This window comes from Papio anubis, chromosome 5, assembly GCF_008728515.1.
Source record: "Papio anubis isolate 15944 chromosome 5, Panubis1.0, whole genome shotgun sequence".
In the NCBI taxonomy this organism is placed as follows: domain Eukaryota; kingdom Metazoa; phylum Chordata; class Mammalia; order Primates; family Cercopithecidae; genus Papio; species Papio anubis.
The window spans coordinates 281,133-305,695 of NC_044980.1; the positions used below are offsets into that span (position 1 = coordinate 281,133).

Consider the following 24,563-nt stretch of genomic DNA (forward strand, 5'->3'; position numbering starts at 1 on the left):
TTTCTTCTATTCCCTCTTTTAAAATTATGTTTTCGATGTTGGTTTCTCTGGGGGGAACCAGAGTAAGCTACAACCTTAACTTTTGTTGGAACAAATTTTCCAAACCGCCCCTTTGCCCTACTGGCACAGCCAGTTCACAAACACAGCCCTTTAAAAAGCCTTCGGGCTCACTAAGGGGATTTCTAGAAGAGCGACCTGTAATCCCAAGTATTTACAAGACGAGGCTAACCTCCAGCGAGTGTGACGGCCCAGGGAGGGTGCCAGGCCTGTTCAAATGCTAGCTCCATAAATAAAGCAATTTCCTCCGCCAGTTTCTGAAAGTAGGAAAGGTTACATTTAAGGTTGCATTTGTTAGCATTTCAGTGTTTGCCGTCCTCAGCTACAGCATCCCTGCAAGGCCTCGGGAGACTCAGAAGTTTCTCGCCCCTTAGATCCAAACTTGAGCATCCCAGAGTCTGGGTTCCTGGGAAGTCCTCAGCTGTCCTGCGGATGTGCCATGGCCCCAGGTCTGGAGGGGCCCAGCAGCCGTGTGGCTTCTACTGCTGGGCTGGAAGTCGGGCCTCCTGGCTCTGCAGTCCGAGGCTTGGAGCCAGGTGCCTGGACCCCCCGGAGCTGCTCTCCTCCCTGTGCGGGCAGGATGTGACCAGAGGTTGGCCTCATCTGCTAGCAGAGTGCCCGGGCCCAGGGTCAAGGCAGCTGTCGCGTGTGTGAGGCGCTCCAGGAGCTCCTGCTGCCGGCAGGAGCTCCTGGCTCCATTTCCCACCCTTTCTCGACGGGACCACCCCGGTGGGTGATTAACAGATTTGGGGTGGTTTGCTCATGGTGGGGACCCCTCGCCGCCTAAGAACCTGCGAAGAGAAATGACGGGCCTGTGTCAAGGACCCCTAGTCTCGGGGAAGTGTTGCAGGGAGGCGCTCCGGGAGCCCCCGCGTGCCCGTCCAAGGAGCGCTGCTGTGTCCTCGGGTTAGTCTCCAGCCGCATCTACGTGCCTCCGTCCTCCCCTTCACGCCTGGCATTCGCGGTGCCCGGAGCCTGACGCCCCGCGTCCGGACCTGGGGGCAGCCCTGGGTCTCGGGATCAGGCCCAGCTGAGAAAGCGGCGAAGGGGTCGCCGCTCGCACCTGTTCCCAGGGCCCCCACATCACGGCCCCTCCCTCGGGTTACCCCACAGCCTAGGCCGATTCGACCGCTCTCCGCTGGGGCCCTCGCTGGGGTCCCTGCACCCTGGGAGCCAGAGCGGCGCGCGGGCGGGGAAGCGCGGCCCAGACCCCGGGGTCCGCCCGGAGCCGCAGTAGGGGCCAGACCGGGGCTCCCAGTGGATTCGCGGGCGCAGACGCACGGCACCGCGCTACCCGTCCCGCCACTTCACCTTCCAGCTCCGCCTCCTCCGCGCGGACCCCGCCCCCCTCCCGACCCCTCCCGGGTCCCCGGCCCAGCCCCCTCCAGGCTCTCCCAGCCCCTCCCCTTCCTTTCCGCGGCCCCGCCCTCTCCTCGCGGCGCGGGTTGGAGGCAGAGCCGAGTCCTGCTGCGCACGTGGGAAGCCCCGGCCCTGGCCACCCCTGCGATGCCGCGCGCTCCCCGCTGCCGAGCCGTGCGCTCCTTGCTGCGCAGCCGCTACCGCGAGGTGCTGCCGCTGGCCACGTTCGTGCAGCGCCTGGGGCCCGAGGGCTGGCGACTGGTGCAGCGCGGGGACCCGGCGGCTTTCCGCGCGCTGGTGGCCCAGTGCCTGGTGTGCGTGCCCTGGGACGCACGGCCGCCCCCCGCCGCCCCCTCCTTCCGCCAGGTGGGCCTCCCCAGGGTCCGTGTCCGGCGGGGGTTGAGGGCGGCCGGGGGGAACCGGCGACATGCGGAGAGCAGCGCAGGCGACTCAGAGCGCTTCCCCCGCAGGTGTCCTGCCTAAAGGAGCTGGTAGCCCGGGTGCTGCAGAGGCTGTGCGAGCGCGGCGCGAGGAACGTGCTGGCCTTCGGCTTTGCGCTGTTGGACGGGGCCCGCGGCGGTCCCCCGGAGGCCTTCACCACCAGCGTGCGCAGCTACCTGCCCAACACGGTGACCGACGCACTGCGCGGGAGCGGGGCGTGGGGGCTGCTGCTGCGCCGCGTGGGCGACGACGTGCTGGTTCACCTGCTGGCACGCTGCGCACTCTTTGTGCTGGTGGCTCCCAGCTGCGCCTACCAGGTGTGCGGGCCGCCGCTGTACGAGCTCGGCGCTGCCACTCAGGGCCGGCCCGCGCCACACGCGAGTGGAACCCGAAGGGGTCTGGGCTGCGAACTGGCCTGGAACCGTAGCGTCAGGGAGGCCGGGGTCCCCATGGGCCTGCCATCCCCGGGTGCGAGGAGGCGCCGGGGTAGTGCCAACCGAAGTCTGCCGTTGCCCAAGAGGCCCAGGCGTGGGGCTGCCCCTGAGCCGGAGCGGACGCCCGTTGGGCAGGGGTCCTGGGCCCACCCGGACAGGACGCGTGGCCCGAGTGACCGTGGTTTCTGTGTGGTGTCACCTGCCAGACCTGCCGAAGAAGCCACCTCTTTGGAGGGTGCGCTGTCTGGCACACGCCACTCCCACCCATCCGTGGGCCGCCAGCACCACGCGGGCCCCCCATCCACATCGCGGCCACCAAGTCCCTGGGACACGCGTTGTCCCCTGGTGTACGCCGAGACCAAGCACTTCCTCTACTCCTCAGGCGACAAGGAGCAGCTGCGGCCCTCCTTCCTACTCAACTCCCTGCGGCCCAGCCTGACTGGCGCCCGGAGGCTCGTGGAGACCATCTTTCTGGGTTCCAGGCCCTGGATGCCAGGGACTCCCCGCAGGCCGCCCCGCCTGCCCCAGCGCTACTGGCAAATGCGGCCCCTGTTTCTGGAGCTGCTTGGGAACCACGCGCAGTGCCCCTACGGGGCGCTCCTCAAGACGCACTGCCCGCTGCGGGCTGCGGTCACCCCAGCAGCCGGTGTCTGTGCTCGGGAGAAGCCCCAGGGCTCAGTGGCGGCCCCCGAGGAGGAGGACACAGACCGCCGTCGCCTGGTGCAGCTGCTTCGCCAGCACAGCAGCCCCTGGCAGGTGTACGGTTTCGTGCGGGCCTGCCTGCGCCGGCTGGTGCCCCCCGGCCTCTGGGGCTCCAGGCACAACCAACGCCGCTTCCTCAGGAACACCAAGAAGTTCATCTCTCTGGGGAAGCATGCCAAGCTCTGCCTGCGGGAGCTGACGTGGAAGATGAGCGTGCGGGACTGTGCTTGGCTGCGCAGGAGCCCAGGTGAGGAGGTGGTGGCCGCCGAGGGCCCAGGCCCCAGAGCTGAATGCAGTAGGGGGCTCAGAAAAGGGGGCAGGCAGAGCCCTGGTTCCCCCAGTCTCCATCGTCAAGTGGGCATATGTGGCTTCTCGCTCTGAACGTCGAGTGGACAAGGTGATCTCTGCCTCTGCTCTCCCTCCTGTCCAGTTTGCATAAACTTACGAGGTTCACCTTCACGTTTTGATGGACACACAGTTTCCAGGCACTGAGGCCAGAGCAGTAAACAGAGGAGGCTGGGCACGGCAGTGGAGCCGGATTGCCGGCAATGGGGAGAAGCGTCTGGAAGCACAGACGCTCTGGCGAGGGTCCCTGCGGATTACTTATAATCCCCTTCGAAATTTCAAAGATGGGAATGAGAGGTGGGGAGGAGAACCCCCTCTTCCTGGGGGTGGGAGGTAAGGGTGTTGCAGGTGCACGTGGTCAGCCAATATGCAGGTTTGTGTTTAAGATTTAATTGTGTGTTGAAGGCCAGGTGCTGTGGCTCACGCCTTAATCCCAGCACTTTAGGAGGCTGAGGCAGGTGGATCACCTGAGGTCAGAAGTTCAGGACCAGCCTGACCAACTTGGTGAAACCCCGTCTCTACTAAAATTACAAAAAGTAGCTGGGCATGGTGGTGTGTGCCTGTAGTCCCAGCTACTTGGGAGGCTGAGGCAGGAGAATCACTTGAACCCGGGAGGTGGAGGTTGCAGTGAGCTGAGATTGTGCCCTTGCATTCCAGCCTGGGTGATGAGAGTGAAACTCTGTCTTAAAAAAAAAAAAATTGTTTGTTGACTATACCAGGACAGGGTAGAAGGAGGGAGATGAGACTGTCCTCCAGCACAGATCCTGGTCCTGTCTTTAGGTATGAAGAGGGCCACGTGGGAGCAGAGGACAGCAAATGGTTCCACCTGCTCAGGGAAGGGACAGTGCTTGTAGGTGTTCAGGGGATGGTGCTGCTGAGCCCTGCCGTGTCCCCACCCTGTTTTTCTGGATTTGATGTTGAGGCACCTCCGCTCCAGCCTCCTTTTGGCTCCCAGTGCTCCCAGGCCCTACAGTGACAGCCAGAAGAAGTCCCGATTTCACCCCCTCCCCCTGATTTCACCCCCTCCCCCCGATTTCACCCCCTCCCCACAAACTCCCGAGACATTTAAGACTTCTGGCCATGCAGACAAGGAGGGTGACCTTCCTGGGCTCTTTTTTTTTTTTTCCTTTTAATGGTGGTAAAAGTCATATAACATGAGATTGGCTCTCCTAATACGGTGTTCTGTGTACAGTGCAGAATGGCTAAGTCGGCCTAGTGTTTACAGCAGTTTGCTTGAACTGCTGTGTCTTGCGTGACTGGAAGTCCCTACCCATCGAACAGCAGCTGCCTGACACCTGCTGCAGCTCAGGTGGACCACGCCGAGTCAGATAATCGTCATGCAACCCATTTTTGCTTTTTTGCGCTCCAGCTTCCTTCGTGGAGGAGAGTTTGAGTTCTCTGATCAGGACTCTGCCTGTCATCATTGCTATTCTCTGATTTCAGATGAGGTCACAATGTGCCCCTGTCTCGTGCAGGGTGAGTGGGGCGTGGTCCCCGGGTGCCCCTGTCTCGTGCAGGGTGAGTGAGGCGTGGTCCCCGGGTGTCCCTGTCACGTGCAGGGTGAGTGAGGAGTCTGCAGTCCCGAATTGTCACATAGGTGGGAATTATTCAGGTGAGGTCTGGTCCCTTGGAGTGTCCCTGTAGGTGCAGGGTAGGTGGTAGCGGTCCCGGGTGTCTCACATGTGGGTGGGGGCCACAGTCCCAGTGTCCTATCCGTGCAGGGGTAGGTGAAGTCCAGGTATACTGCTCGTGCAGGGTGAGTGGCCAGTCCTGGGTGTCCCTGTCATGCAAGCGTGAGTAGAACGCAGTCCCTGGGTGTTCCTGTAAAATTACCCAGGGTAGGTGGCCTTGATCCTGGGGTGTCCCTATCATGCAGGGTGGTAGAAGTCCTGGGTGTCCCTGTCATGCAGGCGTAGGTAGAGGCCGCGGTCCCTGGGTGTCCTCCGTGCAGGTGGGATGAGGAGTGTAGTCCTGGGTGTCCTATCATGCAGGAGTGAGTGGTAGCAATCCTGGGTCATCCCTATGTGGGAGTGGGTGGGAGTCATGCGGTCCCCAGATGTCCTGTCATGCAGGAGTGGTGGTGGGAAGTGTGATCCCGGGGTCAGCCTGTCACGTGCAGGGTGAGTGAGGAGTCAGTCTTGATCCCAGGTGTCCCTGTCAGGTGCAGGAGTGGAGTGAGATGCGGTCCCAGGTGTCCTGTCCGTGCAGGGTGTGTGGGGAGTGGTGATTGGGTGTCCTGTCATTGCGGGGTGAGGTGGGGAGTCTCCTGGGTGTCCTGTCATTGGGGTAGGTGGTACGTGTGATTTGGTGTCCCTGTCGCAGTGGGAGTAGGTGAGTCGGTCCCGGGATATACTGTCCGTGCAGGAGTGAGTGTTGATTCGTGGGTATCCACCATCGCGTGCAGGGTGGAGTAGTAGCCAGTCCTAGATTGTCCCTATCCGCGTGCAGGAGAGTGTGAGGCACGTAGTCCCAGGTGTCCCATATATCATGAAGAATTAGTGGGCATTCACGGGAATTGTCCTATCACATGCAGGTGAGTGGTAGCAGTCCCCAGAATTTATCCTATCACGTGCTGCAGGAGTGGTGGCCCAGTCAGTGGGTGTCCACATCATGCAGTGGTGAAGTCACGGTCAGTGTCCTATCACATGTACAGGGCTGAGTGAAACAGTCCCAGTGTCCTATCACATGCAGGAGTGAGTGAGGTGCGTGCAGTGTCCTATCCGTGCAGGGTGAGTAGAAGCTAGTTAAATGGGAGGTAATCCCATCACGTGCAGGAGTGGGTAAGCCTTAGTCCCTAGAATCATATCCCTATCCATTGCAGGGTGTGCTGGTAATAGTCCCGGGTGTCCTATCATGAAGGGTAGGTAGTAGCAGTCCCGAAGGGTATCCCTGCATCACATGCAGAAGTTGGGTGGCCTTGATCCCCGGTGTCCCTGTCGCGTGCAGGAGTAGTGAAATTGTGATCCTGGGTGTCCCTGTCGGCTGGTGTAGGTGAGGCACACGTCCTGGGTGTTCCTGTCCTTGCAGTGGGAGGTGGGGTGAGGTGCGGTCCTGGGTGTCCCTGTCATGCAGGGTGAGTGAGGCGCGGTCCTGGGTGTCCCTGTCATGCAGGGTGAGTGAGGTGCGGTCCCCAGGTGTCCCTGTCATGCAGGGTGAGTGAGGCGCGGTCCCCGGGGTGTCCCTGTCACGTGCAGGGTGAGTGAGGTGCGGTCCCCAGGTGTCCCTGTCACGTGCAGGGTGAGTGAGGTGCGGTCCCCGGGTGTCCCTGTCACGTGCAGGGTGTGTGAGGCGTGGTCCCCGGGTGTCCCTGTCATGTGCAGGGTGAGTGAGGTGCGGTCCCCGGGGTCCCTGTCGTGCTGAGGCTGGACTGTGGGCTGCCTGTGTCTGCTGCCAAGTGTTGCTAGAGACATCCCAGAAAGGATTCTCTGTGGCCTGAAGGAAAACAAGGCACCCCAACCCCCTCACTTGTCCTGTTTTCTCCCAAGCTGCCCCTCAGCTTGGCTCCCTTGGGTGGGTGGCAACCCTTCTCACCTTATTCTGGGCACCTGCCGGTCACTGCTTAGGCTGGGCTCTGCCTCCAGTCGCCCCCCTCACGTGGATTGACATCCAGCCACAGGTTGGAGTGTCTCCGTCTGTCTCCTGCTCTGAGACCTACGTGGAGGGCTGGTGTCTCCGCCGGCCTTCGTCAGACTTCTCTCTTGAGTCTTAGTTTTGAATTTCACTGGCTTACCTCTAATGTTCCTATCTTTCCATTATATGCTTTCTTTTGGTTTATTCTTTCATTCCTTTGCTAACTTCTTAGTTTAGTTATGCCTTTCCCTCTAAGTGCTGCCTTAGCTGCACCCTGTGTTTTGATGTGAATTTCGACATCAGCCACTTTTAAGTGTTCTTAAAATACTTAAAAGTGTTAATACGTGTTAATACTTCTTTTAAATATTCTTACACTGTGATTTTTTTTTCTTGGTGCACCCTGTGTTTTGATGTGAAGTCATTTTGGTATCAGTCACTTTTAAGTATTCTTTAACTTATTCTGTGATTTCTTTGAGCAGTGAGTTATTTGAACATGGTTTATTTTCCAGATATGTAGAGTATTTTAAGTTATCATTTTGTTATTTATTTCAAACTCAGTTGTGTGGTGGTCTGTATAATACCAATTGTGGATCTTTGCTTTGTGATCTAGTGTGTGGATGGTTTCCAGAATCAGCCATTGTAAATTTGACGTCCTGCCAATAGAGGGCATGTTCACTATATCCAGCTTATTAAGTCCTGTGCAAAGCTTCTGTCTCCTTCTAGATGCATGAAATTCCAAGAAGGAGGCCACAGTCCATCACATGGGGGATGGGTCTGTTCATTTCTTCTTGTTTGGTGGCATTTATATGGGGCATTATTAGGTGCATGCACGTGGTGGAATTTTTATCTTCCTGATGAGTGAATCTTTTGTAGACTTCTATGTCTCTGGTCATCTAGTAATTCTTTTTTTAAATTGCCCTTAGTACTGCCACACTGGGCTTCATTTGATTAGTATTTTCTTGCTGTATCTGTTTTCTGCCTTATATATATATATGTATTTTTGTTGTTGAGACAGAGTCTCGCTCTGTTGCCCAGGGTGAGTGAAGTGGCATGATCACAGGTCACTGTAACCTTTACCTCCCGGCGTGAGCCATTCTCTCACCTCAGCCTCCTGAACAGCTAGGACTACAGACACGCACCACTACACCTGGCTAATTTTAAAATGTTTTCTAGAGACAGGGTCTTGCTGTGTTGCCCAGGCTGGTCTCAAACTCTTGGACTCAAGGGATCCACCTACCTCGGCTTCCCAAAGTGCTGAATTACAGGCATGAGCCTCCGTGCCGGGCCTAATTTTCAACACTTTTTTGTTCTTACCGTGTAGGTATGTCTTGTTAACAGCGTGTAGGTGAATTTCCAGTCCAGTCTGACAGTTGTTGTTTAACTGGATAACTTGATTTGTTTTCATTTTTCTGTCACTAGAGACCCGTCTGGTGCACTGTGATTCTCCATTTGCCTTTTGCGTGTCCTCGTTCCCTTGTTTCTCACTACCTCTTGGGTTGCTGTGTGCGTTTCCTGCCGAGTGTGTGTTGATCCGGTCGTTGCCTCCTGGTCACTGAGCATTTGCTTTTATTTCCCTTTGCTTAGTGTTACCCCCGATCTTTTCATTGTCACTGTTTGCTTTTGTTTTTTGAGACAGAGTCTCACTCTGTCACCCAGACTGGAGTGCAATGGCGCAACCTCAGCTCACTGCAACCTCTGCCTTCTGGGTTCAAGCAGTTCTCATTCCTCAACCTCATGAGTAGCTGGGATTACAGGTGCATGCCACCACGCCTGGCTAATTTTTGTATTTTTAGTAGAGATGAGGTTTCACCATGTTGGCCAGGCTTGTCTCAACCTCCTGACCTCAAGTGATCTGCCCGCCTCGGCCTCCCACAGTGCTGGGATTACAGGCGCGAGCCACCGTGCCTGGCCTACCCTGATCTTTTAAAATGAAGTCTGAAACATTGCTACCCTTGTCCTGAGCAGTAAGAGCCTTAAGTGTATTTTAACTCTGGTCACCACCCCCAGCCTATGTGCTATTTTCCCTGCTGATTTAGTTCTATCTTGGGTATCCTGACACCCGGGGACCGCGCCTCACTCACCCATTAATAACCCCTTATTAATGGTTAATAAAGGTAACCATTATTAATATTGTTTTCCGTGTTCAGTGTTTCTTTAGCTTTGTCCCTGCCCCGCTTTTCCTCCTTTGTTCCCCATCTGTCTACTGTCTCAGGCCTGCCTTCTGGGGTCCCCTTCCTTGTCCTGTGCATGGTTCTTCTGTCTTGTTATTGCTGGTAAACCCCAGCTTTACCTGCGCTGTGGCCTCCATGGCATCTAGTGACGTCCAGGGACCTCTGCTTATGCACAGATGAAGATGTGGAGACTCACGAGGAGGGTGATCATCTTGGCCCGTGAGTGTCTGGAGCACCACGTGGCCGGCATTCCTTAGCCAGTGGGTGACAGCAGTGTCCGCTCGGCCTGGGTTCAGCCTGGAAAACCCCAGGCACGTTGGGATCTGGTGGCTCCGTGGTGACGAGTTTGAAATCACGCAAACCTACGGTCTGGTGCCAGCCCCGATGTGCTGCCTGGCGGGGGAGTGTCTGCCTCCTCCCTTCTGCTTAGGGACCAGGACAAAGGATGAGGCTCCGAGCCATTGTCGTCCAACAGAAGCATGACGTGAGCCACGTGGATCATTTTTAAATGTCTAAGCTGGGCGTGGTGGCTCACACCTGTAATCCCAGCACTTTGGGAGGCCCAGGCGGATGGATCACGAGGTCAGGAGATCGAGACCAACCTGGCCAACATGGTGAAACCCTATCTCTACTAAAAACACAAAAATTAGCCGGGCATGGTGGTGGGTGCCTGTAATCCCAGCTACCTGGGAGGCTGAGGTAGGAGAATCGCTTGAACCAGGGAGTTGGAAGTTGCAGTGAGCTGACATTGCGTCACTGCACTCCAGCCTGGCAACAGAGGGAGACTCTGTCTCAAAAAAAAAAAAAAGAAAAAGAAAAAAAAAATTCTAATAGCCACGTTGAAAAAGTAAAAAAGAAAAGGTGAAATTAACGTAATAATAATTTTACTGAAGCCCAGCATATCCACAGCTCATCATTTAGGGTGTCATTGGTGGGAGTGTCACTCACAGGACGTGTGACGTTTTTTGTGCTTGATCTGCGGGATCCCGTGTGTGGGTCCCGTGTGCGGCCATCTCAGCCTGGACCTGCTGGGCTCCCCGTGGCCATGGCTGTCGTACCAGATGGTGCAGGTCTGGGATGAGGTCACCAGGCCCTGCAGTGAGCTGGATGTGCGGTGTCCTTCTCGTTTCAGGGGTGGGCTGTGTGCCGGCCGCGGAGCACCGTCTACGGGAGGAGATCCTGGCCAAGTTCCTGCACTGGCTGATGAGTGTGTATGTGGTCGAGCTGCTCAGGTCTTTTTTTTATGTCACGGAGACCACGTTTCAGAAGAACAGGCTCTTTTTCTACCGGAAGAGTGTCTGGAGCAAGTTGCAAAGCATTGGAATCAGGTAGCGTACCCCCACGCCGGTCCTCTGCTTCTCGAAGTCCTGCAGCACCAGCCCCGGCCTCAGCGTGCGCCTGTCGTCCCTTGCTGGTGCTTCCCTGGCTGTGCGGCTCTGGGCTGGGAGCCAGGGCCCCCGTCACAGGCCTGGCCCGAGTGGATTCTGTGCTGGGCTCTGATTGCCCGGAGCTCACATTCTGTTACTTGTAAAATCAGGAGTTTATGCCAAGTGGTCTCTGGGGTCTGTAAAGCAGAAGTGATTTATATTGGATGGAAACACTACCACCAGCCTCCTTGCCCCTCCTCGGGATGTGGATCCGATTCTCTCTTTCTCTTTTTTTTTTTTTTTTTTTGAGATGGAGACTTGCTCTGTTGCCCAGGCTAGAGTGCAGTGCCGTAATCTTCACTCACTGCAACCTCTACCTCCCGGGTTTAAGCGATTCTCCAGCCTCAGCCTCCTAAGTAGCTGGGATTACAAGCACCTGCCACCACGCCTGGCTAATTTTTGTATTTTTAGTAGAGATGGGCTTTTGCCATGTTGGCCAGGCTGGTCTCGAACTCCTGACCACAGGTGATCCACCCACCTTGGCCTCCCAGAATGCTTGGTTTATAGGCTGAGCCACTGTGCCTGGCCCCCGATTCTCTTTTAATTCATGCTGTTCTGCATGAATCTTTAATCTGCTGGATTTAGGTCACAAGAGGATAAAATCCCACCCTCTTGGTGACTCACTGTGGGGAGCACCTGTGTGGGGAGCACCCAGGGTAGGAGACGTCCATCATGAGCTAACTTCTAGGTTGCTGCGTTTGAATGGCTGCGAGATTTTGTCTGCAATGTTCAGCTAATAAGAGTGTGAGGGATTGTGGCAGATTCAAGCTGGATTTGCGTCAGTGAGGGACTGGAGTGCTGGGCTGGGAGACATCAGCCTGGCTGAGCCCAGGCCATGATATTAGCTTCTCTGTGTCCCACCCAGGCTGACTGGAGGGCTCAGTGAGGACTCTTTAGTCACAAGGTCAGGGCTTCCCCAGCTCCTCTGCACACTCGAGTCCCTGGGGGGCTTCTCACACCCCATGCCCCAAATCATGATGTCTGCAGAGGAAGCTGGTGGCAGACCTCATCAGAGGTAACACGGCCTCTGGGCTGGGGACCCCGACGTGGGGCTGGGGCCGTTTCCTCCTGTATCTGGGGGAGAGTCAGGGCTTTCCCTGTCGGAACGAGTTAATACACAATGTGCCCTACTTAGACATTGCACATAGTGAATGGTGTATGACCCAACGTGGTCATTTGACCAGTGTTTTGGGAAGAATTTAATTGGGGTGACGGGAAGGAGCAGACAGACGTGGTGGTCCCCTAGTCGCTCCTTGTCATGGCTGGAGCTGATGTTCTGCCTGAGGGGCCTCGGAGGCCCCTCCTCCCTGGACAGGGTACTGTGCCTCTCCTGTGCTCAGCTGGGCCTGCGGCCTGGGGTCAGGGCACCAGCCCCGGAGCACCCTCGGGCCCAGCGACCATAGAGCACCAGGCCGTCAGCCGCAGATGCCCAGGTCCAGGTGTGGCCACTCCAACCCCCTGCTCCCCCATGGGTGGTTTTGGGAGAAAACGCCAAAGGGCAGACGTGTCAGGGAGCTGGTGGGCTCACGGGAGCTGGTTCTGCTCCTTGGCTGAGCTGCCCTGAGCAGCCTCCCCTGCCCTCTCCATTGGAAGGGATGCGGCTCTTTCTGCCTGAGGGTCCTGCCTGGGGCCAGCCCTGGGCTACCCAGTGGCTGTACCAGAGGGACAGGCATCCTGTGTGGAGGGGGCATGAGTTCATGTGGCCCCAGATGCAGCCTTGCACCCCATCCTGGGTGGCGGCCACTGGACAGGCAGGCTGGGGGGCTGATCATGGGACCAGGCTCCCTGGTGCTGATGGTGGGACAGTCACCCTGGGGGTTGACCACTGGACTCTGCGTTCCTAGGGTTGACTGTAGGACCAGGTGTCCAGGTGCCCTGCAAGTAGAGGGCTCTCGGAGGCGTCTGGCCGGCGTGGGAGGACGTGGCCCCGGGCATGGCCTTCAGTGTGTGCTGCCGTGGGTGCCCTGAGCCCTCACTGAGTCGATGGGGGCTTGTGGCTTCCCGTGAGCTTCCTCCTAGTCTGGCGCCTGGCTGAGCGTGTCCTGAGGGGCTCTCTGTTGCAGACAGCACTTGAAGAGGGTGCAGCTGCGGGAGCTGTCGGAAGCAGAGGCCAGGCAGCATCGGGAAGCCAGGCCCACCCTGCTGGCGTCCAGACTCCGCTTCCTCCCCAAGCCTGACGGGCTCCGGCCGATCGTGAACATGGACTACGTTGTGGGAGCCAGAACGTTCCGCAGAGAAAAGAGGGTGACTGTGCTTTGGTTTAGTGTCCTTTTTAAATAGAAGTGCATTTGAGCCCCACATTTGGTATCAGCTTAGACGCAGGGCCCGGAGGAGGGGCCACGGGACCCAGCCAGGCCCACAGCACGGCTTACACCCATTTGTGGGCAGGGTGAGGTGGCCGAGGTGCTGGTGCCTCCAGAAAAGCAGTGTGGGGGTGTTGGGGAAGTCCTGGGGCAGGGACAGGCTCTGAGGACCACAAGCAGTCGCTGGGCTGGGGCCTGGACGCAGCAGAGCGCGAGGTCCCAGGTTCGTGTCCTCCCGTGGTGCTCGGGCACCGGGTACTTCCGTATGTGGGCCCAGGGACCAGGCCATGTCTGCCAGGACCCCACTGGGCTCTGAGGACCCTGGGCCCTCACCCCACGGCTCCTGCACCCCACCCGTGTGGCTGCTGTGGCTGTGGTGACCCCGTCATCTGAGGGGAGTGTGGGGTGAGGTGGACAGAGGTATGGCATGAGCATCCCATGTGCAACACACACGCAGCCGGGACCACGTTTCAAACAGGGCCTGGGGAAGCTGGGAGGGGTTCAAGGACCTAGGTCTGGGCAGCTGGGGACACTGGGGTGGGGCTGCTTCTCCCCTGGGTCCCTCTGGTGGGGCGGGGCACCTGGCCGGGTCCACTGTCCTGACCATCTCCCGTGCCGTCCCCGCCAGGCCGAGCGTCTCGCCTCGAGGGTGAAGGCACTGTTCAGTGTGCTCAACTACGAGCGGGCACGGCGCCCCGGCCTCCTGGGTGCCTCTGTGCTGGGCCTGGATGATATCCACAGGGCCTGGCGCAACTTTGTGCTGCGTGTGCGGGCCCAGGACCCGCCGCCCAAGCTATACTTCGTCAAGGTGGGCGCTGGGACCCCGTCAGCAGCCCTGCTGTACCTTGGGGGTGGCTGCCTGATTGACACCTCATGCTGGGTGGGCCACAGGGAGTGCAGGTGACCCGGTCACTGTTGGGGACACACCCGGCACCTGGCAGGGAGGCCTTCAGCCTTTCCTGCAGCACATGGGCCCCGACTCTGCACCCCCAACTGCCCCGGGCTCCTCCTCCCAGGGAGGGTCCCACTGGATTCCAGTTCCCGTCAGAGAAGGAACCGCACCAGCTCAGCCACCAGGCCCCGGTGCCTCGCACCCCAGTCCTGAGCCAGGGCCCTCCTGTCCTGAGGCTCAGAGAGGGCATACAGCCCGCCCTGCCCTTGGGGTCTGGAGAGGTGGGGGTCAGAGAGAGATGGGGGAACGTGGCTGCGGCCAGGCCCTGAGGGCAGAGGTGACGTCTGAGTTGCTGGGTGGCCATGGTCAGCCTCCTTGCCTTCACTCACGCAGGTGGATGTGATGGGCGCGTACGACACCATCCCCCAGGACAGGCTCACGGAGGTCATCGCCAGCATCATCAAGCCCCAGAACACATACTGCGTGCGCCGGTACGCTGTGGTCCGGAAGGCCGCCCACGGGCACGTCCGCAAGACCTTCAAGAGCCACGTAAGGCTCACGTGTGGTACAGTTGTGTCCAGGATGTGTGTCCCTGGGATATGGATGTGTCTAGGATGCAGTCATGTCTGTGATGTGTTTCTGTGATGGAGGTACTTCCATGATTTCCACATCAGTGATATGTGTGTGTATCTGTGATATGTGCATGTGGCACATGTGTGGCATGTGTGTGGCACGTGCGTGTCCGTGGTGCATGTCTGTGATGAGCATATTTGTGATGTATGTGTGTGTATCTGTGTCACGTGTGTGTCCGTGGTGTGTCTCTGGTGTGTCTCTGGTGTGTGTGCCTGTGGTGTGCATGAGCGTGTGTCTGTGCTGCATGTCTGTGACGTGCATATTTGTGGTGTGTGTGTGTGCATGTGTCCGTGACACATGCATGTCCACGCTGTGTCTGTGGTGTGGGTGTGTGTGGCCCCTTGGCCTTCCTCCTTCCTCTTCTGGGCATGGTCCGTACCATTGTCCTCATGCTCTTGGGTGCTGATTTGGTGAACTCCACATTCAGGGTCCTCCCTTCCAGCACGGGTGCCCCTGTCCTGTCACAGGGCTGGGCCTTGGAGACTCCAAGCCGGGTTTGAGAGGAGAGTAGGGATGCTGGGTGGTACCTTCCTGGACCCCCGGCACCCCCAGGACCCCAGCCTGGCCCGTGCCGGCTCCATGAGAGACAGGAAGGCTGATTCAGGCCTCGCTCCCTGGGACACACTCCTCCCAGAGCGGCCGGAGGCCTTGGGGCTCAGCAGGGGTGAAAGGGGCCCTGGGCTTGGGTTCCCACCCAATGGTCATGAGCACGCTGGAGTGGTAAAGCCCCCAGAGTAGTGCCAGGCCAGGGTGCAGAGGTGAAGTGTCCCTGGAGCTTCAGTTGGGGAAAGGCGCATGTGGAGACCTGCAAGGACCTCTTTCTCTGACTTCTTGAGGCTACTGCAGCTATTTGCAAATCTCAGGTATGACTCAGCAGAATTTTACGCTCGTGGAAACCTGATGGCTACCACCTGCGTCCAGGTGTAGAAAGTCACCAGAGCCCAGGAGACCCCCCTCCCCGCTGCCCACCCGTGCCCAGGTACAGAAAGTCACCAGAGCCCAGGAGAACCCCCTCCCCACCACCCACCTGTGCCCAGGTACAGAAAGTCACCAGAGCCCAGGAGAACTCCCCACCACAGCGGAAGGTGCCGCCCCCACCGTGACCCTGGTGCCGACCTCCATGGTCTCCCTCTTCCGGTCTCCACAAGTGAGATCAGGCAGGAGGTGGGTTTGGGGGTCCAAGTCTCAGCTGTGCTGAACGCCTCAGCTGCGTGTTCTGTCCACGTATGGCATCTGCTGTGGAACACGCCACGTGGATGTATCCTTCCCGCTGCTGTGGAGGCTCCTGGGTGCGGACTGCACGGCTGTGAGTGTTCTGGGTTCTGGGGGCGTCCCAGGGGTCAGAGGCCCTCACCTCTGGGTGAATTCCAGGAGTGGGGTTGCTGGGTCGCTGACGTGCTTTATGGATATTGTGGGAGTTTCCAGGGGGGTGGCTGGCTGCTTGCGAGGGTGGTGCCTCCGGTGGCCGCCGGCCTGATGGTGTCGCAGCCGCCTCGTGGGATTGTGCAGGGGGCTCTCTTGATGCCCATGTGTCCACACTGTTCCCGTGCTGGCCGCCCCGGGGCTCTTGCGGGAGGTGCCCATCCATCCTGCCCTGCTCTGTGCGGGGCGCCTGCCTCCCATCATCGGCTTGCAGGAGCTCTTTGTGTGTTCTGGTGCAAGTCTGGCATCAGATGCGTGCACTGTGAATGTCTGTGCCGTGTGTGTCTTACTTTTGTGCTCTTAAGTCAAGCCTTTTGAGGACTGGAAATTTGTACTTCTAACACAGTCCACTAACGCAGTCCACTTCAGCAGTCCACTTTAGCAGCTGTTTGTGGCTAAATCTGTTTGTGTTCCCTTCAGGAACTCTGTTTACCTTGAGGTTGTGGTGACATTGCTTCTGCGTCTCCTTTTAGAACAGCCTTTACTGTGTCAGCTTTCAAACGTGGGTGGGGCTCTGTGGGGATCTGTGGGACTGGTTTTCATGCGTGGGAACTGTGGGGATCTGTGGGACTGGTTTCATCACGTGGGAGTAGGTGGGGATCTAATAAGGACTAGTTTTTCATCGTGGGAGGCTCACCAGCAGGCCAAAGGGGATCCTGTGGGACCCAGGTTTTCATGCGTGGGAACTGTGGGGATCTGTGGGACTGGTTTTCATGCGTGGGGCTCTGTGGGGATCTGTGGGACAGGTTTTCATGCATGGGAACTGTGGGGATCTGTGGGACTGGTTTTCATGCGTGGGGCTCTGTGGGGATCTGTGGGACTGGTTTTCGTGCTTGGGGATCTGTGGGGATCTGTGGGACTGGTTTTCATGCGTGGGAACTGTGGGGATCTGTGGGACTGGTTTTCATGCGTGGGGAACTGTGGGGATCTGTGGGACTGGTTTTCATGCGTGGGGTAGGTGGGGATCTGTGGGGATCTGTGGAACTGGTTTTCATGCGTGGGGCTCTGTGGGGATCTGGACTGGTTTTCGTGCTTGGGGATCTGTGGGGATCTGTGGGACTGGTTTTCATGCGTGGGAACTGTGGGGATCTGTGGGACTGGTTTTCATGCGTGGGAACTGTGGGGATCTGTGGGACTGGTTTTCATGCGTGGGAACTGTGGGGATCTGTGGGACTGGTTTTCATGCGTGGGGTAGGTGGGGATCTGTGGGACTGGTTTTCATGCGTGGGGTAACACAGAGTTGAAGGCGAGCTTTCTTCCTGGAGTGGGTCTGCAGTTGCTCTGACAGCTTTGTTGAGGAGACCACTCCTTCAGCGTATTTATAGTAAGTCAGGGTGTGGGGGCCTCCCCTGGGCTCCCCATTCTGTTCCTTCCACTCCTGGGTCATGAGGTGCCTGCAATGGTGTGTGGCCGGTGGGCAGGACTTCCAGGCCTCCCTGTGCTCATTGGCCTGGATGTGGCCCTGGCTGGGCTCCGTCCTTGGAATTCCTCTGCGAGTTGGAGACTTGCTTTCTTTCTTTTTTCTTTTTTTGTAACGGAGTCTCGCTCTGTTGCCCAGGCCGGAGTGCATTGGCGCGATCTCAGCTCACTGCAGCCTCCAATTCCTGAGTTCAAGCAGTTATCTTGCCTCAGCCTCCCAGGTAGCTGGGATTATAGGCGCCCACCACCATGCCAACTAATTTCTGTAATTTTAGTAGAGACAAGGTTTCTCCATGTTGGCCAGGCTGGTCTCGAACTTCTGACCTCAGGTGATCCGCCCGTCTCGGCCTCCCACAGTGCTGGGATGACAGGTGTGAGCCACCACGCCTGGCCGAGACTCGCTTCCTGCAGGTTCCGTGAGATCTGCAGCGGTAGCTGCCTCCAGCGTTGGTGCTGATGGTCTCTGTTTCCTTCTCCAGGTCTCGCTAGGAGTCTTTCAGTTTCATGACTCTCTTCACAGAAGAGTTTCACGTGTGCTGATTTCCCGGCTGTTTCCTGCGTAATTGGTGTCTGCTATTTATCAATGGCCTCATTCCATTTCCTTTAGGCTTTGTTTATTGTTCTTTTTCCGGCTCCTTGAGGGAAAAGCTTTGAGTATGGACATTTGAATTTTCTTTTCTAAAGAAGCATCTGAAGTTGCAATTTTCCCTCTAAAGCAAGGGTCCCCAGGTCCCTGGCCATGGACTGGCACCGGTCTGGGGCCTGGGAGCTTGACTTTGTAGGGGCTTTGAGTGGGGTGTGGTGAGCCAGCGTTCCCGCCTGAGCCCACCTCCTCTCAGCTCAGCAGGGGCATGCGGCGCTCAGAGGTGTGCACACCCTACTGTGAACTGTGCGAGACAGGGATCTAGGTTGTGTGCTCCTTATGAGAATCTAATGCCTGATGATCCGAGGTGGAACCGTTTCCTCCCGAAACCATCCCCTTCCCCACTGCTGTCCTGTGGAAAAACCGTCTTTCATGAAACCATTCCCTGGTACCACAGTGGCTGGGGACCCCGCACTGGAGACCTGCTTCAGTGGCATCTTGCCAGTTTTGATATATTGGCTTTTCTGTATTGAGTCCAAAATAATTACAGATTTCTGGGATGATTTCCGCTGACCTCAGACCCATGGGCTATTTGTGGGAGTGTTACCTGCTCCGGGGTTGGGAAGGGTGCAGGGCCCCCGTGTACCTTCCTGTTACTGCCTTCCAGGTCGGTTCTCAGGGTTCAATTGTACTCGATGTGGTTTTAGCCCATGGCCCTGCTGCCAGCTCCTGGGGGCCGGGGAACATGCCAAAGCACAAAGTCGCCGTGTGCCTCTTTTAATGCCTCCCAAATTCAAGGTCTCCTGTGTCTGTGTTAGCGTGTGCTGCATACCTTCTCACATCCTATCTTGGGGACGCAGGGGTTTGCTTGGTGGGTCCTGTGGTAAATGGCAAGCATCCTGGGGGATTCTGCAGAACAGGAGGTGGGGGTGCTGGTCTCTCTCCCACGTCTCCAGACTCTTCTCCTGCCTGTGCTGTGGCTGCACCTGCCTCCCTGCAATCCCTTCAGCGCTGGGCTGGAGAGGCCCAGGAGCTTGAGCACCACTTGTGCCACGTGACTGTGGATGGCGGTCGGTCGTGGGGTCTGATGTGTGGTGACTGTGGATGGTGGTCGGTCGTGGGGTCTGATGTGTGGTGACTGTGGATGGTGGTCGGTCGTGGGGTCTGATGTGTGGTGACTGTGGATGGTGGTCGGTCATGGGGTCCTGATGTGTGGTGACTGTGGTTGGTGGTTGGTTGTGGGGTCTGATGTGTGGTGACTGTGGTTGGCAGTCAGTTGTGGGGTCTGATGTGTGGCTACGGTGGATGGCGTTGGTTGTGGGGTCCTGATGTGGTGACTGTGGATGGCGGTTGGTCGTGGGGTCTGATGTGTGGTGACTGGGTGGCGGTTGGTCGTGGGGTCTGATGTGTGTGGTGGCTGTGGGTGTGATCGGTCGTGGGGTCTGATGTGTGGTGACTGTGGGTAGCAGTCGGTCGTGGGGTCTGATGTGTGGTGACTGTGGGTAGTGGTGAGTGGAAGTAGGGTCCTGATGTGGTGACTGTGGGTGATTGGGTCGTGGGGTCTGATGTGTGGTGACTGTGGGTGCGGTCGGTTGTGGGGTCTGATGTGTGGTGACTGTGGATGGCCGTCGGTCGTGGGGTCTGATGTGTGGTGACTGTGGATGGCAGTCAGTCGTGGGGTCTAATGTGTGGTGACTGTGGGTGGTGGACGGTCGTGGGATGGTCGTGGGGGTCTGACATGTGGTGATTGTGGATGGCAGTCGGTCACAGGGGTCTGATGTGTGGTGGCTGCAGATGGAGTCCCAGGTGTGTCTGTAGCTGCTTTGTGTCCCCGGCCCCTCAGCTCCCCTTTTGCAAGCTCCCCGGGGGCTCCCTGGGCTTCCTCCTGCCATCGGGCTTGGCTTCAGGTCCACGTGTCCTGGTTGGAAGAAACAAGTGCCCAGCTCTGGCCAGGGTGGGCCACATTTGTGGCTCATGCCCTCTCCTCTGCCGGCAGGTCTCTACCTTGACGGACCTCCAGCCGTACATGCGACAGTTCGTGGCTCACCTGCAGGAGACCAGCCCGCTGAGAGATGCCGTCGTCATTGAGCAGGTCTGAGCACTGCCCCCAGGGTTGGGCATGGACCCCAGCAGTGGGTCCTCACCTGGGGCATCACTGGGCTCATCACCAGACAGACTGTTGGCCCTGGGGGCGGTCGGGGGAATGAGCTGTGGTGGGGGCATGAGGAGCTGTGTGCCTTGGCGGAATCTAAGCTGGGCCGGGCTGTGACAGCTCCTGCATTCAGGCACCTGCTCACGTTTGACCACGTGGCCTCCCTCCAGCCCCGCAGTGGCTTTATTCATGATTTGCTAAATGTCTTCTCTGGCAATTTTGATCTTGAGGCCAAAGGAAAGGTGTCCCCCTCCTTTAGGAGGGCAGGCCATGTTTGAGCCGCATCCCACCGAGCTGGCCCCTCAGTGCTGGGTGCGAGGCCAAGGGAAATGTGTGCCCCTTCTTAGAAGGACAGGCCGTGTTTGAGCTGCGTTCCGCTGAGCTGGCCCCTCAGTGCTGGGTCTGTTCACGTGACCCTGTGGCTCTTTGCAGATGCCCGTTTAACGCTTGTTCCACTTTAAGGGACAGTTGTGTCCACTGAGTGAGGCTCAGAGACCTCTGGGCAAATTTCCTTGGCTCCCAGAGTGGGGGTGGGGGTGGCCTGGGCTCCTGGGACCCAGACCCAGTGCCCGGCAGCCGGGCAGCAACTTATGGATCACGTGTGCCATCTGGGCCACGGTGGGCTGTGAGGGTCTGAGCCCAGCTGGACACACAGGTGGCTCAGAGGGGATGTTCTGTGTCACGCACTCTGCCTAAGCCCCTGTGTGTCTGCAGAGACTCGGCCCGGCCAGCCCATGATGGCCCTGCATTCCAGCCCAGCCCACACTTCATCACGAACACCGACCCCAGAAGGGATGGAGGGTCTTGGCCACGTGGTCCTGCCTATCTCGGTACCCACCAGCTCACTCTCGTGTGTCTCTCTTCTGCTTTCCCAGAGTTCCTCCCTGAACGAGACCAGCAGTGGCCTCTTCGACGTCTTCCTACGCTTCGTGTGCCACCACGCCGTGCGCATCGGGGGCAAGTGAGTCGGGTGGCCGGGTGCCATTGCCCAGTGGGTGGGTGGGCGGACTGGCAGGGCTTCTGCTCACCTCTCCCCTGCCCCTTCCCCACTGCCCTTCTCCCGGGGCCACCAGGGTCTCCTTTTCTGGCCCCCCACCCCTCCGGCTCCTGGGCTGCAGGTGCCAGAGGCCCCGGGAACATGGCCCGACTTGCAGCTGCTGGAGCAGAGCAGATGCTACGCGAGGCCTGGAAATGGCAAGCAGGGTGTGGACTTGCTCCTGTGCGGAGGACGAGGGGTGTGGGGTGTGTGTGGGTCGGGGGTGCGGCCGAGCGTTTGAGCCTGCAGCTTGTCAGCTCCAAGTTACTACTGACGCTGGACACCCCGCTGTCACACGCTGTATCTCTCTCTCCATATACAAGAGGATTTTATCTGATTCTCATTCCTGTCCCTGTCGCGTGACCCCCGCAAGGGCACGGGCTCTTCTCTCTGTGGCTAGATTTCCCATCTGGAAAGTGGGGGGTTGACCGTGTAGTTTGCTCCTCCTGGGGGCTCTGTGCTGGCCATGGGGCAGGTGGCCTGGGATAGCTCAAACTCCTGACCTCAGGTGATCCACCCACCTTGGCCTCCCAAAGTGCTGGGATTACAGGCGTGAGCCACCACGCCTGGCCAGAAAGCCTCTTTCTAAGGTGACCACCTACAGCACTTCCCGAAAATAACAGGTCTTGTTTTTGCAATAGGCTGCAAGTGTCTCTTGGCAACAGGAGTGGGCATCCTATGGGCTCTGGGGATGGCTGAGGGTCACGTGGCAGCCATGCCTTCTACGTGCACCTTCAGGTTCCAAGGGGCTATTCTGCTCTCACTGTGTGTCTGAAAACGCACCCTTGGCGTCCTTGTTTGTTTGGAGAGTGTCTGCGTCTCATTGGTTGTGGTGAAACCAGGGGCAAGGCTGTATCGGTTGGCACACAGCTGCTACATGTAGGGCTGTGAACTTTCACCGTGGATAAATTCCTTGAAAAGAAAGGAGTCCAGTTAAGCATTCCTTCCGGGTCAAGTGTCTGGTTCTGTGAATAAACTCGAAGATTTAAGAAACCTTAATGAAAGAAAGCCTTGCTGGTTGAGAACAAGGATGTGGTCACAGCTGTGGCTGGATCTGCCCTAAGCCGCCCCAGTTCGCAGTGAGAGTGGGCGTGGGGATTGTGTTCAGAGGTCTCGTCTGGTGTGTTTGTGAGGTGTTTGCCGGCTGAATGGTAGACATGTCGTTGGTGTGTGGAGGTGGTGTGTATGAGGGTCTGTGTGTGGTTCTGTGTGAGTGTAGACATGTCCACACATGCCCCGCCCATCGCTTACCTGCGTCTTCCCGCCCCAGGTCCTACATCCAGTGCCAGGGGATCCCGCAGGGCTCCATCCTGTCCACGCTGCTCTGCAGCCTGTGCTATGGCGACATGGAGAACAAGCTGTTTGCAGGGATGCGGCGGGACGGGTGAGGCCTCCTCTTCCCTAGGGGTCTTGGGTGGGGGACGATTTGCCTTTAACGTGTTCAGTATTAATATTCCTGGTGCTCTGGATACCATGACTGCTCTGTCTTGAGGAACCAGACAAGGCTGCAGCCCCTCCTTGGTGTGAAGCCACACAGGAGGGGTTGCACAGCCCGAGGACTGCGGGCTCCATGCGGACTCTGTCCAGCGGCCGTGTCCAGAGGCCTCGGGGCTCAGCAGGCAGGAGGGCCACTGCCCTGCATGACGCACGTGTGAATTCAACACCGAGGAAGCACACCAGCTTCCGTCACATCCACCCGGGTTCCTTTAGGGTCCTTGGGGACGCAGGCTGGTGCAGCCTAAGGCTCCGCATCTCCCAGCAGGCCCTCAACAGGTGGCCTGGACTGGGCGCCCCTTCAGCCCATTGCCCATCCCACTTGCATGGGGTCTACACCCAAGGACGTCACACGCCTAAATATTGTGCCAACCTAATGTGGTTCAACTCAGCTGGCTTTTGTTGACAGCAATTACTTTTTTTTTTTTTTTAATACTTTAAGTTCTAGGATACATGTGCACAACGTGCAGGTTTGTTACATATGTACACATGTGCCATGTTGGTGTGCTGCACCCGTTAACTCGTCATTTACATTACGTGTATCTCCTAATGCTATCCCTCCCCATCCCCCCACCCCACGACAGGTCCCGGTGTGTGATGTTCCCCACCCTGTGTCCAAGTGTTCTCATTGTTCAATTTCCACCTATGAGTGAGAACATGCAGTGTTTGGTTTTTTTTCCTTGGAATAGTTTGCTGAGAATGATGGTTTCCAGCTTCATCCATGTCCCTGCAAAGGACATGAACTCATCCTTTTTTATGGCTGCATAGTATTCCATGGTGTATATGTGCCACGTTTTCTTAATCCAGTCTGTCACTGATGGACATTTGGGTTGGTTCCAAGTCCTTGCTATTGTGAATAGTGCCACAATAAACATATGTGTGCATGTGTCTTTATAGCAGCATGATTTATAACCCTTTGGGTATATATCCAGTAATGGGATGGCTGGGTCAAATGGTATTTCTAGTTCTAGATCCCTGAGGAATTACCACACTGTCTTCCACAACGGTTGAACTACTTTACACTCCCACCAACAGTGTAGAAGTGTTCTGGTGCTGGAGAGGATGTGGACAGCAGTTACTTTTTTTTATGAAAATAGTATCATTGAACAAGCAGTTAGTGAAGGATGCGTCAGGAAGCCTGCAGGCCATACGGCCATTTCTCTCAAAGTCTCCGGATTTTTCCTGTGCTTCTTTTGAAACTCTAGCTCCTATTATAGCATGTATAGCGGATCAAGGTTCTTCTTCATTAAGGTTCAAGTTATAGATTGAAATACGTTTCTGTAACAGAAACAAAAATTTCTTGTATACACAGCTTGCTCTGGGACTTGGAGGGAAGTGTCCTTGAGCTGGCGGCACCCTGGTCAGCCCTCTGGGACGGGACGCCTCTGGTACATGGTCACGGGGCGCCGGGCTTGGGCCTGAGGGTTGCACAGTGCACCGTGCCCCACTTCCTGGGGGCAGGATCTGGGTCTCGGATGATGCTGAGAACCACAGTTGCCCTGCTGGTAAAGGGCACCACGTGGCTCAGAAGGGGCGAGGTTCCCGGCCCAACATTCTTACCGTCTTCAGTTATTTTTCCCTAAGAGTCTGAGAATTGGGGCCGCACCTGGCGGCCTTTGTTCACCTCCAGCTGGTGCGGAATTGCACAAGCCAGTGCTGAGCACCGAGTGCTTGTAATGAATGAGGAATTGCTCTGTCAGTGAACTGCAGAGAGCACGTCTGTTGGAAAGAAATTTAAGTTTTTGATTTAACCGCTTTGGAGAATGTTACTTTATTTTTGCCTGTGTAAATTGTTTGACATTCAGTCCCTCGTAGACAGATGCTACGTAAAAAGTGTAAAGTTAACCTTGCCCGTGTATTTTACTTTATTTCAGGCTGCTCCTGCGTTTGGTGGATGATTTCTTGTTGGTGACACCTCACCTCACCCACGCGAAAGCCTTCCTCAGGTGAGGCCCGTGCCATGTGTCTGTGGCGACCTCCACGGCCTGTAGGCTTTGCAGAGTTGAGCCCTCCGTGTCCTGCCCCTGGCACCGCAGCATTGTCTCTGCTGGGTCCTGTCTCTCTGCCGGTGCTGGATCCGCAAGAGCAAAGGTGCTTGGTCGTGCACCCCGGCCTGGGGGCAT

General features: G+C 57.4%; 1 protein-coding gene across 2 annotated transcripts in view; it reads left to right on the plus strand.

The window, feature by feature from the left end:
• The first annotated feature begins 1,489 nt into the window (after positions 1 to 1,489).
• The window catches only part of TERT (telomerase reverse transcriptase), a 35,752-nt gene continuing 12,678 nt past the window's right edge, over positions 1,490 to 24,563 (plus strand). For both annotated transcript variants that reach the window (XR_004183617.1, XM_021939215.2), the window contains exons 1-10: positions 1,490 to 1,782; positions 1,887 to 3,240; positions 10,212 to 10,407; positions 12,570 to 12,750; positions 13,438 to 13,617; positions 14,095 to 14,250; positions 19,755 to 19,850; positions 20,786 to 20,871; positions 22,217 to 22,330; positions 24,315 to 24,386. Coding sequence is in view for 1 of the 2 variants with exons in the window: in XM_021939215.2 (XP_021794907.2) it covers positions 1,564 to 1,782; positions 1,887 to 3,240; positions 10,212 to 10,407; positions 12,570 to 12,750; positions 13,438 to 13,617; positions 14,095 to 14,250; positions 19,755 to 19,850; positions 20,786 to 20,871; positions 22,217 to 22,330; positions 24,315 to 24,386 (2,654 nt within the window). In the remaining variant the exon portion in view is untranslated. The remainder of the gene's footprint in view (positions 1,783 to 1,886; positions 3,241 to 10,211; positions 10,408 to 12,569; positions 12,751 to 13,437; positions 13,618 to 14,094; positions 14,251 to 19,754; positions 19,851 to 20,785; positions 20,872 to 22,216; positions 22,331 to 24,314; positions 24,387 to 24,563) is intronic.